This window comes from Suncus etruscus, chromosome 13 (genome assembly GCF_024139225.1).
Source record: "Suncus etruscus isolate mSunEtr1 chromosome 13, mSunEtr1.pri.cur, whole genome shotgun sequence".
Lineage (NCBI taxonomy): Eukaryota > Metazoa > Chordata > Mammalia > Eulipotyphla > Soricidae > Suncus > Suncus etruscus.
Window position 1 is genome coordinate 18,700,330 of NC_064860.1, and position 14,605 is coordinate 18,714,934.

The following is a 14,605-nucleotide window of genomic DNA, read 5'->3' on the forward strand; positions in this document are numbered from 1 at the left end:
TTTCCTTTTTTTATTCCTTAGAACAATCTCCATGATAATACCTGTTAATTACTGTTCATTTTTAGTTCAGTTTTTCCTTCGATTTTTAAGTCAAACACATAATCAATTGCATAACAAATAATTTAATTAGAATTTTAGTACTTCTGACTACCCATGAAATCAATCCTTTATACTTAATAAGTAGAGAAAATAAAAGAACAGCAAAAGAACAGAAAACATAAATAAACTGAATTATTTATTTTATCTGGAGTAAAATTAAGTCATTTAAACGACATGTAAGATTTTCTTCTGCTGGGCCGGAGAGATAGCATGGAGGTAGTGCATTTGCTTTGCATGCAGAAGAATGGCGGTTTGAATCCCAGCATCCCATATGGTCCCCTGAGCCTGCCAGGAGCAATTTCTGAGAGTAGAGCCAGGAGTAACCCCTGAGTGCTGCTAGGTGTGACCACCCCACCCCCCAATAAGATTTTCTTTTGCACAGAAACTACTGTTTTAAAAGGTGGCAGTGGGGGGGGGGGGGCTTGTAGAACGATACTATTTGATTAGTTATTTTATGTTGTTTACTTACTATATTAGTAGCAGTGGAGTGCAATGATAGTGTGGAGAATACCGTATTTTTCGGCGTATAAGACAAGACGAGCCCCTAATTTTAGACTTCCTCTCTGACTGGCCAATCTGAGCAGGCTTTTTACAGTGTAGATTGGGTACAGAACACTGTATAATTAGCATGCATACAAAGCCTGCTTGGATTGGCTGAGTTAGAGAGGCAGTCCAAGCAGCCTTGAAGTGATTGGTGCAGGATCGAGTTAGAAAATCCATTTTGTGTCAGTATCCAGATGATTTTCGTTTAGCGGCATATCAAAACGTTTTTTGGGATATACTCGCCGTATAAGATGACCCCCGATTTTCGGTTGACCTTTTCGTTTCAAAAGTCGTCTTATATGCCAGAATATACAGTACATCATATTAGTGATTGGGGCAGGTGAGGGAGAGTGGACTTGTGGGGGTTTTTGTTTGCTTGTTTGTTTTCCAGAGCATTTATATTTGAATTTATCAACAAAAGCTTAAATAAAAAATATAAATAAGTAATGTTGCAATGAAATGACTTTCTGTTAAACACTCACAGATCAAGATAATAAAACAGTTCATTTTCTTGGTAGGCCTGGAATCCTGCTGCTGAAGATCAGTGCTTTGACAGATGCCATAGACTTGGCCAGAAACAAGAGGTTATCATCACTAAAGTGAGTGTCTAAATCATTTCTTTTAAAATTAGGTTGGTAGCATTTTAAAAATGATACAGATGTGTTATTAAAAATTATTGTAGTAGAATTTTGCAGACCAAAAATAGGAAGGCTACTCTTTACTTAGAGATAACATTAATATTTTAACGTAAGCTAATCAACGTGTCATGTTTGTACATGTATTTATGTACATATTTCCAATACATGGTCTCCTCCTTAATTTAGCCTAGAATGTTTTGTTTTGATTAATGAGCAAAATTGTATATATGTCAGATTTTCACTTTATCATTCGTTAAGTGCATAAGAGAATAAAAAGTTTCTTTGGGGCAGAAGCAGTGGCGCAGGCAGTAAGACATCTGTCTGCCTTGCCCGCGCTAGCCTAGGACAGATTGCGGTTCAATCCCCCGGCATCTCATATGGTCTCCCGAGCCTGCCAGGAGCAATTTCTGAGTTCATTGCCAGGAGTAACCCCTGAGCGTCACTGGATGTGGCCTAAAAACAACAAAAAAAAAGTTTCTTTTAATAAATCTGATTTGAATTGCTGCAATATACTTTTGTTGTTGCCTTAGTATATTGTACAGATGCAGTAAACCCCACTGGATTTTTTGGGAGTAGTAATATATACATAATATTTTAAAATTTCAATGGTCTTCAAATACATACTCCAGCAATATGCTCACATTATTGTGTAGTCATTACCATCGTCCATTTCTAGAACTTTGTCAAATTGAAATTCTGCCTGTACCCATTAAATTGGACCATTTCTCCCTTCTCCCAATCACTCACACTTTGTCTTTGAGGATGTGACTACTCTATAATTTTTTTTAAGAACAACAAAAAACTCCCAAGCATTAGTATATATCATATAGATATGCCATCGTTTATGGCCAATTGTTTTCTTATCAGCCGATGTCATAGTAAGCATTACATTGCTTTTTCTGTCATGAAAGCCTAAACAAGGGTTTAGAATTCTTTTTCTTTCTGTTGGGGCCACATCTGAGGAAGCTGTTTTCAGATAACTTTCACCTGCTCTTAGGGCACTGTACAATGCCAGGATTGAACTTGGAATGTATGTCCCGTCTACACACAAAGCATGTTTTTAGCTCATGGAACTATTTCCCCCATGACTTTATAATTCTTTATAATTTACTAGTTGTTTTCAAAATAGGCTTTGTGATGTAAGATTTGTTTGCTGGTGGGCAAGAAAATGCTCTTCTAATTTACCTAAGACATTGTATATGTTTCACACATCTGTGGTCTGTTGATACTTCTGTTCTTTTTCTGTAGTTTTTGTCCTGAAAGTTATTTTTTTAAATATGGAACGCTTCACAAATTTGCGTGTCATCCTTGCTCAAGGGCCATTCTAATCTCTGCATCGTTCCAATTTTAGTATATGTGCTGCCGAAGCAAGCACATGTCCTAAAAGTATTACAAAGTTTTTATTTTTGTAAGTCTGCCAAGCAGTGCTTGGAAGGGAGGGAGGCAAGTGGAGCCAGGGAACCCTTCCTATCAATTCTTGGCCATCCATGCCAGGGTCCAAGACTGTGGTGCTGTTAAAGGCCTGTATCCCATGATGTACCTGAGGAACCCGGTGCTACTCAGGTCTTCCAGGCCTGCACCTGCATTCATTGTTTGAAAATCTGGCCTTTTTTATGATTGAAAACTATAACCTTTTTATTGATAGCTTTTGGATATGGAGCACTCCTCCTGGTGTTTACAGGAGACTATATGAAGTGCTAGATCTCTCTGGCTATCTTCCTCTTCCCTTCCTCTCCTTATCCCCTTTCTCTCTCACTCTCCCCTTCTCTCCTTTCTCTCCTCTCTCCTTTCTCTTCCTTCTCTCCCCCCATCTCCTTTCTGTCCCCCTCTCTACTTCTCTTCCTCCCTCTCCTCTCCTCTCCTCCCTCTCCTCCTCCCCTCCCCCCTTCTCCTCCCCCTCCCCCTCTCCCCTCTCCCTCTCCCCCCTCTCCCTCTCCCTCTCCTCACTCTGTCTCTCTTTCTTCCTCATTCTTAGATTTAAAAATGACAGATGACTTTTTCTTTAGATAGAAGAAACTTTATTTATATTAAGACTTTTTGGATGTTTTGTTTTGTTTTTGGGTCACACCCGGCGGTGTTCAGGGTTTGGGTCACACTTGGCTCTGCACTCAGAAATCACTCCTGACAGGCTCTGGGAATCAAACCACCATCTGTCCTGCTTGGCCGAGGCAAGGCAAATGCTCTACCTGTGCTATATATCTCTGACCCCTAAGACTTTTTTTTTTTAAATAATATTTAACATTTGCTTGCTTCATGATCTGGGTCTGATTTTTTTTTCAAATAAAGCTTTGGCTTTATGGTGTTAAGTCCATCCCTTTTTTTCCACTATAAATGAATTAGTATATTATATGAGCCTCTTTATGGATTCTTTTTCCATTTATTTTTCTAGCTCCAGGATTCTATTAAATATCAGGACTTCTCAAGTTTTGTTTTCATGAAATGCAGTTTGGGACAATGTTAAAAAAACTTAACAGGTCACAAGTTTTTTTTGCCAATTGTACATTCAGTTATGTGAATTTTTTTGTTTTTGTTTTTGTTTTTTGGTGTTTGGATCACACCCAGCGATGCTCACAGGATACTCTTGGCTCTGTGCTCAGAAGTTGCTCCTGGCGGGCTTGGTTGGGGGACCATAATGGATGCCGATAATCAAACTGGGGTCTGTCCTGGGTTGGCCTCGTGCAAGGCAAACGCCCTACCGCTGTGCTATTGTTCCAACCCCAGGTATATAGATTCTTGACACAGTTTAAGAAGCTGACTTCAAACTCTACTTACTATTCTGATATCCAGCAGCACCAAGTGTTTTATGTCCTTTATTTTTAAAAGATAAATTGGTAGTTACTGTTACTTACTCTTGAAATAGACTTTCGATTAAGGGTTCTTAAATTCCATGTAAGATATTTTACTTGGAATTTACTATGTTTATAGTTAGTTTGAAAACTTTTGATTTTTTTCATAAAGAATATAGGTAGTATCTTCATCTATTTAACTGGAATCCTTTTAATAATGTTAAGTAGTGGTAATGTAAAGAAAAAAACATTCTTTGAGAATACCTTTATTGCTACATTAAATATGTCCTTTGAAATTTTTCTAGTGACTACTCTTAAATGAAATTTGGAACATTGATTTATAGGCTAATAAGAATTTTTACTTTACTGAAGTATTTTACTAAGAATGTTAAGAGTTTCTTTTGGGGAGATGGGGTTGGGCAACATACCAGTGATGCTCCAGGCTTACTCGTAGGCTCTGTGCTTAGGGATCATTTCTGGTAACTCAGGGGACCATAGAGGAGGTGGGAAATCAAACCTGGGTTGGCCACATGCAAGGCAAATGTACTAAATATCTGTTGGGATAATCACATTTTAATTTTAATATTACTAGATTTATTTTATAATGTCTCAAGTCTTGGATTTCTCATTTGGAATTTTTCACCTGGCTTTTTAAGAATAATACTAAATTTGTATTGCTATTCTTTCACTTAAAGAGTTCATTATTTGCTTTTATTCATGTTTGCTATTCATATTTGGCAAGAATATAAGATATAAATTGTATATGCTCGGAGTTTAGTCCTGGCCCTGTGCTTAGGAATCATTCCTAGTGGGGTTTGGAGACCACATGCAGTGCCTGGGATAGAACCTGGTCAGTTGCATGCAATGCCATACTGTCTCCAGCCCCTAAAGTCAAATTCTTAAACATGTATACATGTATAAGATTTTCTTTGCTCTGGGCTCTTATCAAGTTTTGTCTTTTTGTTGTTTTTGTTTTGGGGCATACTCATTAAATTTAGCAATCAATAAAACATATTTTAAAATGTAAATATATTTAGTAAATTTAATTTTTAATTTTAGTTAATAATAAATTAAATTACTAAATATAAGAACATCAATAAAATTAGCAACCATTAATTTAGCGATCATAATTATAACTACTTATAAATTTAGCAATCAGATTCAGAAGCCAGACTTTTTCCTGGCTCTTTTTAGGAATTATTTCTGGTGGTGCTCAGGGAACCATATGAGTCACTAAGAATTGAACCTAGGTTGGCTATGCACAAGGCAACAAAAACATTAATTACTGAACTATTTACTGCCCCAACCTGCCGGGAGGGCTGCGGCATAGAACAGATATAAATTGTACCCTTTTAGTCAACTTTTTTTTTTTTCCTTACACGGGGTGGGTTGCTCTTTCCTGGCAGGCTTGTTGGGGACTACATGGGATGCCAAGGATTGAACCCAGGTCAGCCCACATGCAAGGCAAGCAATACTGTCTGTCACTCTGGCCCAAGCCATATTTTTTATACAAAGAAGATCGTATAGGGAAAAACCGTAAAACCATGCTAATTATACTGTATTTTTTTTGTTTGTTTTTGTTTTTAGTCCTATTTTTGTTTTAGACCTGGCAGAGCTCAGGGGTTCATTGGGGCTTTGTACTCAGAAATCGCTCCTTGCAGGCTCAAGGAACCATATGGGATACCAGGAATAGAACACAGGTCTGTCCCAGGTCGGCAGCCTGCAAGGCAAATGCCTTGCCGCTATGCTATCACTCCAGTACCTTAAATCATGTTGTAGATACTGTCAACTGCTTTGAGGAGGGAAGAGGTAGCTACATGGTTATAAGATTATTATTTACAGTTCTTAAAAGCTACATAATACTATAAGCATATTTCTTTGTAGTAGTTTAACATTTTTCTTTTGTCTTCTAACTTAAAAATAAGATGAAATATTGTGGTCTAAAAAATACAAAATCAAATTTAACTCTGTTTTCTCTTTAAAGTTTATTGTGAAGGACTCTGTTGAAGAAAATATGCTGAAAATACAAAACACAAAGAGAGAACTGGCAGCTGGAGCTTTTGGAACTAAAAAGTCAAATGCGAATGAAATGAAACAAGCTAAAATAAATGAAATCAAAACTTTAATTGATTTATAATATGTGAGATTTGGTAAGGTCAGTTTGGTCAGATATCTTATCAAAGTTTTGGAAATGTGAAAAGTTTAGAAGTGGCATCTAGAAAATATGCCTTTTAAAAAGTATATGTTATTTTGTATTGTGATATTGTGATATTAAGAGATTATAATCTCTTTCTATATGTTAACCTATTAATATTTCAAATAGCAATAAGTTCTGTTATATGCTGTGGCCTATAATAATTTTTTGACAAAAAATTACTTTGTTATCAAACTTTTCAAATATGCTGAGTATTTTCATATATCTTCCAAGTACTTGGGTTTTTTTTTTTTTTTTCATATTTCAAATAAGGTCAGACCTTTTATACTTTTGACCAAATCGTTATTTTCTATTTGAACACATTTGGTTATTTACTAAAGTCTCCCATTTGTGATACGGTGGATTCACAATCCTTATAAAACAATATAGACTAGTCTATATAAGAGGTTGTTTTTATTTAAGCCTTCATAGGTTTTATTTGCATTCCAGAGCCAATTTTAAATGAGACCAAAGTTCTGGTTAGCAAGTTGCTTGTTTCTTGTTCTTATGTTTGTTCCCTATGGCTTCACTGAGAATTATAATTCACAGAAATGGCTTAAACTTTATGTTAATGAAGGAATTAGAGACTGATAAAGAACTGTTTCAGTTGGCTGATAACTAACTGTTCACTGTTTAAATGTACCTCAATATGTTTAGTGTGTAAATACAGTCTAAGGGTGTGAGGGAACTAAGTACCCAATTTGATTTGAATATTTAAATTATGGAATATCTAAATATTTCTATATAGATATAATTTTTATTTATGTAGTTTTAAAAGTAACTATAATTTTTTATAATTAAGAAGATATGTGAGATGTGATACTTGGAAGTTGGGCTGGATGACCTCCAAAACATTTCAATTCTCAACTGACACCTTAATCCTGATTGGAAATTTTTGTTGTTATGGAAATTTTTGTTGTTACTGTGTTTGGAATGAAAACTTGACATATATCTAGACTTCGTCATCTTTTTCATAGGTTTGTTTTTTTTTTTTTATCAAACTCAACAATAGTTGCTACAGAGGTCTAGATGACTAGGTCACTCCATAATAAGCTATAAATATAGCAATCAGGTTAAGTAGGCAGTAGAGCCATTTTCTTAAGGGAAAATTTTTTTTAATCCAAAGAAGAGATTAATTACTTGTAACAAGAAGCTTCATGTGAATATCATTCTTCAATGATACAGGAGTTAAGAACACCTTACATTTTATCTATGGTGTTAGAAGTGACTTCACTAAAAGATTAAAAGAGACAGAGTTAGCAATTGAGCTCTCAGGCACATGAAAGTTGTGTCCTAAAGAAATCCTTTGACCACTAAGTTAGGCTCCTTCCTTTCTTGGATGCTGTTTCTTAAGGGGAATGGTGAATTAAACATCGAGCATCGCGCACACACACACAACACACACACACACACACACACACACACACACACACACACGGTACATCATAATCTCAGGAAAATCAGATGTGGTTCTCTAGTTCAGTTAAACATAAAATAAGTTCAAAACAAAAACATATCCACAGTCTACTTTCCTTAATTACAGAGGTGCAAAGCTTTGTAAATTCATTGTAAAGCGAAAAATCGTGTGCTTCTTTACCTAACATTTATAGCCTTGGGTTTTTAAACAATAATAAGTTTGGCAAGTCATTTTTTTTAAATATCTTACTGGTTTTGGACATTTTCATTAAACGGTATTTAAAAGCAACAAATTTATACAAATACATAACCATTAGAGTAAAACTTTATATTCTGCACTGCTGTTGATTCTGTTTTATTTTTTTTGTAGATAATAGCTTTAGAAAGTATCTTGAAGACATTGTATTTCAATTTGTGGTTCAAACTGGATTTTGTTTTACATTTAAGATCAATAAAAGTTTCAAAAATTAGCTTCTTCAGTGCCATAATTTTAATGACTTTCTTTAAAACACTTGAATAATTTATTAATTTCACACTTCTGTGAAGATGTTCTGTTGGGGGATTTCAAAAGCATTGGTTTATTATTAGGAATTCTAAGATTAAAACATGAGGGCAGATTTTATTAAACCCAATTAAGCTGGCTTTTTACTATTTTACTTTAAAATATTTGCAAAAAATAACACTCATAACAGTAGCTTTCCTTAAATAGGTATGTATTACGGGACTGAATATATATAGGGTAAAGGGGTGTAAGACATTTGATTATGGCTAAATCTGGATCCCTGGTGCAAATATATTGTTACGCACTTCCACGAGTGAATGATCCCTGAGCACTCTCAGATTTGGATTAAATCCACTACAGCCCCAAATTAAGTATGTTCTAATAAGTTCTACATTCTGAGATGAGGTGACTCCTATGGTACTTCTGAATTACCTGCAGTAATGCAGACTTCAGAAAAAGACATGTACAGAAACACAATCAGACATGCTTTCTTCTGTCTTAGCATGTATTTTATGTCTAGTATTAAGGGAGAATGGTCGGAATTCTATAGGGTACCGTGATTTATTTACTTTGAAAGAGCAAATGATTTCTTACTCTCAGGTATTAACTATTAAAATGGCTTTTTTTTTTTAAATCCTTTTCTCTTTACTCAGTCTTCCTGATCAAGGCTTTGACAAATTTAGATCCTATTCTACTTTTAAATATTAATATTGAAAACTATGAGAAAGAATTTTAATAATGTATGTAATATAATGTTCCTGGGCATAGGCCACCTCCATTAAACTGAGCCAAGTATCAGATCTTGAAAATAACTAGGCCTATAGGAATTTGACTTAGGATGTCAAGGTAATTTCTTAAATTGGTGGATAGATTAAATGAAAATTATAGGACATGTATGTCTTTGCACATTTGGGAAATCTTTTAAGTTTAAACTATTCCAGGAGAAATATTTTAAATCCCAGTTGCAAGTAGAAATTGTATTGTTAAATTTGTGCTCTATTTACTCAATCTGATATGGAATAATCCTTTAGAAAACATTTCAGTAAATTTGCAGTCCAAGTTATTAAAGTCAAGCCAAATTATTCATGATAGATTTTCCTGAATGTTTAAATTACCCTTTTTGTTAGGGATGAGTAGGTGACTATTACTGGTATCAATATGCTAATAAAAGGGAGGGGCCAGCCGCAGCACAGTTTAGTAGGTATTTGACTTGCACAGTGACCCAGATTAGATCCCTGACATCCCAAAAAGTCACCTGGGTCTGCCAGAGGAGTAATTTCTGAGCACAGAACTTGGAGTAACTCGAGTGCAGCCAGGTGTAGACCTTTCCTCCCCCCAAAAAAGAAAATCTAAGTAGTCCCAGGATCTTATGAAGAAGACAATCTGCTTCTTGCAGATAAAGCTTTAAGGAAGAATTAAGGTAAACAGTTGACTGCATGAATCACACACCTAGAGGAAATAGAGTCAACCTCTAAAAGCATGGTTCTAACCTTTGTTCATCTCATCACTTTGGGTATTACAGTTTTTCAAAGAAGATCAGTTTCATAGACAAATGTTCTTGTTATGTGAATATTGCCTTTTTTTACATCATAAGAGACCTGTTACTTCAGTTTACTTGAAAAAGATCTTGCAGTATGACTCAGATAATATGTTGGTACTACTGCAATTCGTATTAAATCACATTCAAGTGAAGTGTGAGCCATGGTAGAATGGGCTGGTATCAATATGTTAATTGATTGACCTTTACTTAGAAAGGGGGAAAACACCCAGCAGTGCTCAGGACTTACTCTGCAGGTTCCAGGCACTGAGTTGGGTGCCAGGGCTTGAACTCTGGTCAGCTGTGTGCAACGCAGTTGCCTTACCTGTGGCTGTACTATCACTCATGCCCCTTAAATATTCTTGGACAATCAGAGCAAAATCTATTATTCCAAGGTTAGTGACTTTCCAGCTTATAATTTGACGACTTCCTGTTTTCTGGAGTAAATCTGTGTCACCTCTGATTCCAAAACTTCAAGGTCATCACTAAATTCTTAAAAACTTAAATAAGCTTTTCCACCCGTATAATAGGAACAAACGGTAGTAAACCAAAAATTAACACAGTGATAACGTTTTGATTCCCTACCTTCTGGTTGATACTTTTGATAGCTTTTCTCAGTTGTTAAAAAAAATGATTTGAATTTTGTTCTGATAATAGTTCTTAAATACCCATTTGGATCACATACCACAACGGTGAAAGACAGAATACTATGTTTGAAGTGTAGATAATCTGGTCACCTTGGGCCAGGTCAAAGAATAAACCCTTAAGTAAATTCATGTTTGGAATAGAAAAGAACTAGTAATCAAAGGCCCTAATTGGACTATTTTCTTATTTTTTATTCTGATCAAGCAGTAGGGAGAAGTATCTGATAAGACTATCAAAAGAAGCCTCAACAGAATAAGTAGGTCTGGAATTTAGTGACTTTGTATAGAAAAAAAAAGGAGCTCTAAAGCCTCTAGGAGTATAATGACTGAATTTATAAAAGAAAACACCTTAGGGGCTGGAGAGATAGCATGGAGGTAAGGCGTTTGCTTTCATGCAGGAGGTCATCGGTTCGGGGGTCCCATATGGTCCCCCGTGCCTGCCAGGAGCAATTTCTGAGCCTGGAGCCAGAAATAACCCCTGAGCACTGCCGGGTATGACCCAAAAACCACCAAAAAAAAAAAAAAAAAACCCAAAAAAAGAAAACACCTTACAGAAGCTTAGATGCTTCTGGGCTAGTAAAACTACTGGGAAAACCAAACTCGCCATTTAATTAACACTTTTGGATTTTCTTACCTATTTAAAAAAAATTCCAATTTTAGACACCATAGGAAAGTTTTTGTTTTTGGATTTTGGAAGGAACGTTTTTTGTAAAAATTTATTTCCCTAGACTCATTTCTGGACCACTGTCCTTCATAGCAAGCAAAATGAGACCCTTTTCACTATTCTTTGTCACTCCTTTCATTTTTGGCATTTGTTTTTCTCCCTAGAGATGTCTGACCCTTTTGCCCATTTCTCTGATCTCATTGTTTTGATCATGTTTGTTAAATGCCTTAGCATACATAGCTTTGGAATTAGACCAGACTATTCTTGAAGTAAATTCTTTTGCAGATTATTTTTGCTCTGATTATCTGCAAAATGGATATGATGCATACATCTTCAAATTATTGATTCTTGAAATGTAAATACCTAATTTTTTTCTCTTTTTGCTTTCTTACAGATTGTTTTTACATAAAGGAGACAATTTCAGCATCTGAAACTCAGAGAAATAAGTTATCAGATAACTTATTCAAGTAAAACATGGATTTTAATCCATATTTGTATAGTAAGCAGAGAAAAAAAAAAGCAACCCATGGCATAATATTTTATTTCAAGAGAAGCCAAGTCTTAGCATGCCCCCATGTGTCTGACATTAAAAAGGTAAACACTACAACAACTTTATTTGTAGGTGTACTTTATGGTACTATTATTAGTGTCACTCCAGGAATTCAGATTGTCTTTTGGAAAAGATGTTAGAAGTTGACTCTCTGCTATGCAACAACCACCTCTTTATGTATGTTCTGAAAACTTGATTCTTGTATTCAGTGTATATTATATATCAAGTGGTCTCTCATGTCCCGTGGGTCAGAATCAAATGGAGTTCTTGATGGTATATGGAATGGGGTTATTGTGGTCTTCAATCAAGATCCACTGTATCAGAATATGTAGTGATGAGGCCTAAGAAATTTCTATCTCCAGTGTTTTTAGGAACAGCCAACTGGAGGCTCAGTTGCTCACCACCTTAATATTACCTTACGCTTTACTTTTAATCCGTTAGTAATGTCTACTTTCACCATGCTGAAAAAATTCTTCCTAAAAGCACTACAGTAAATGATCTCTATTGCCTTTCTACCAATTCTTTTGTCCTTATTTAAGTTATTTTCTCTCCAGCTACAAAAGCAGTATTAAAATGTTAATCAAAAAGGCAAGGCATTTAAACCATCTTTTTTTTGTTTGTTTGTTTGTTTTTTGTTTTTCGGGTCACACCCGGCAGCACTCGGGTTACTCCTGGCTCTATGATCAGAAATCGCTCCTGGCAGGCTCAGGGGACCATATGGGATGCCGAGATTCGAACCACCAACCTTCTGATTGCAAGGCCTTACCTCCATGCTATCTCTCCGGTCCCGGCATTTAAACCATCTTTTAAGAAAAACTACAATGGATGAAAACTATTAAAATTCATTCATTTGGGCCAGAGAGAAAACACAGCAGGTAAAGCGCTTGCCTTTCACACAACCAACTTGGGTTTGATTCCCAGCATCCCATTTGATACGCCAAGTTAGTACTTGGAGTATTTCCTGAATGCAAAGCCTGGAGTAATCCTGAGCATCACTAAATATGGCCCAAAATCAAAAACAATAAAACACATTCTTTCATGACAATTGAACAAAACCACCTCAAAACCACTAATCGCCTTTGGATGATGCTAGGAAGTTAGTTCCTTATTTTGTGTAATGATAGATGAGAAAGAAACATCATATGCCTTCCTATAAAAACTTAACCTCAGGACAAAGTTTGTAGCAATATTTCAGCTATTAAATGAATGTCACCATTTTGAAACTACTAATGAACAAATATATCTAGGCAGTCACCAATGACAGTAAATATAAGAAGATAAAAGTCTCTAAAGTATTGTACACACAATAAAATGACTCCTTAGGGCCAGCGAGATAAGATAGCTTCACAGGGTGAATGCAGATGGAGAACATTCAACCCATGACACCCCAAGCAATACTAGAAGGGACCCTTGAACATTGAACTGTAAGCAGCCCTGACCACCGACAATGTGAATGACCCAGGGGGGGGAAATATCAACACATTAATCTGATGGGTTCAATCAGCTTATGGGAAATATATATATATATAACAGAATATATATTATAGAATACATGAGTGTCAAATTTCAATTAAATTATAGACTAATAAATGAGAAATCTGGTTTCTTCATAAACAGTGAAAGGGAGGGTGAAAAAACAAGATTCTGTCAGATAATATTAGCCAATTGTGCTGTATGACCCCTGCTTGGATCTCAATAAGAATGAAGTGGAAATAAAATAATGAACATTTCCTTTGGGATTAATGGGATATTTTTTGTGTGTATGTAATAATTCCTGAAGTACTTATGTTTTAAAGATAAACATGGAAATACTCTAAAATTATTTATTGTGATTTGCTTCCAAAAAATCTGGTGGGGGAAGACTTGGTGGAAATGTAGATAATGGGAGTTCCTTATACTATTCTGCTTATTTTTGTGTCTACTTTCCCACTAATAAAAGTTAAATATAAATTCTTCATAAACCCCAATTTCTGTTGAATTTATTATATCACATTTAAAATAACTTTAAAATCATAAAAATTATTAAGTCAAGGACCAGGTGTTGGTCTTCAATTCAGTCTCTACCTCTCCATCCTTAGAATTTTTCCATCAAGTTCTCCGGGGTCATTATTTAGTTTTCTCTGAAAGGACTGTTCTGCCTTCCATCCCTTTTTATGGTTTAATTAGCATTTAGGGGTCTTACCAGACCATCCTGGTAACCATGCTTTTAACATTGTCAGTGTTCTTTGTTTAGCATAATTTGTATTTTTAAGGGAGGGGTTGGACTATTTTCTACTAAAAAAAAAGAATTGTGTTGAACTTGTACATGCTTGTATTTCTAATGCCCATATCACATGTGGTAGGGTAGGTACTTAGTAGGTCCTCAGTGAATGAGTAGTGCTGTCTTTCTAAGACATATATCTCAGCTCAAGTAAAATAAGATGTGAAACAAGATGATTGAATAAGTGTTTTGTTGCATACTATTTCTGGCCTAAGCTGAGGTATTTCCTTGAAACCAGACAGATCTTTATGAACCAGATCTTTATGGTTGTAAAATGAACACAGCACTCCAGTGAACTTTGAAGATCTTCAAAGACTGTTCAGAAATAAAGGCTTATTTGTATGACTTTGAAAATGATTGGAATGAATTGAATTTCTCCTCAGCCATATTTTTCTACCTATTGGATTTTCATTGGAAGAGATCAGCTCATATCACTCTTACAGAGATTTGAGACAAAAATTATCTTGAGGGGCTGGAGAGATAGCATGGAGGTAGGGTGCTTGCCTTGCATGCAGAAGGACTGTGGTTCAAATCCTGGCATCCTATGGTCCCCAGAGCCTGCAAGGAGTGATTTCTGAGCGGAGAGCCAGGAGTAACCCCTGAGTGCTGCTGGGTATGACCCAAAACAAAACAAAAATTATCTTGAGAGTTCTTTATACCACATCATCTGACATGAGGAAGTACTTAAAAACCAAGGTCCATCCTAGGTCAGATGCATGCAAGGCAAATGCCTTACTGCTGATCCCAGAGCATCTCCTTTTCTACTAGTCCA

At 35.7% G+C, this 14,605-nt stretch overlaps 1 protein-coding gene and 1 non-coding gene across 3 annotated transcripts in view; one reads left to right on the forward strand and one right to left on the reverse strand.

Annotated features, from left to right (window-relative positions):
• The window catches only part of HLTF (helicase like transcription factor), a 46,689-nt gene extending 40,423 nt beyond the window's left edge, over positions 1-6,266 (forward strand). For both annotated transcript variants that reach the window (XM_049785334.1, XM_049785335.1), the window contains exons 24-25: positions 1,161-1,241; positions 6,051-6,266. In XM_049785334.1, the coding sequence (XP_049641291.1) occupies positions 1,161-1,241; positions 6,051-6,203 (234 nt within the window). In that variant the 3' untranslated portion in view covers positions 6,204-6,266. The remainder of the gene's footprint in view (positions 1-1,160; positions 1,242-6,050) is intronic.
• Positions 2,552-2,655, reverse strand: LOC126026838 (U6 spliceosomal RNA). The gene has a single exon (XR_007502050.1). It is a non-coding gene; the product is annotated as a U6 spliceosomal RNA (small nuclear RNA).
• Positions 6,267-14,605: the final 8,339 nt, after the last annotated feature.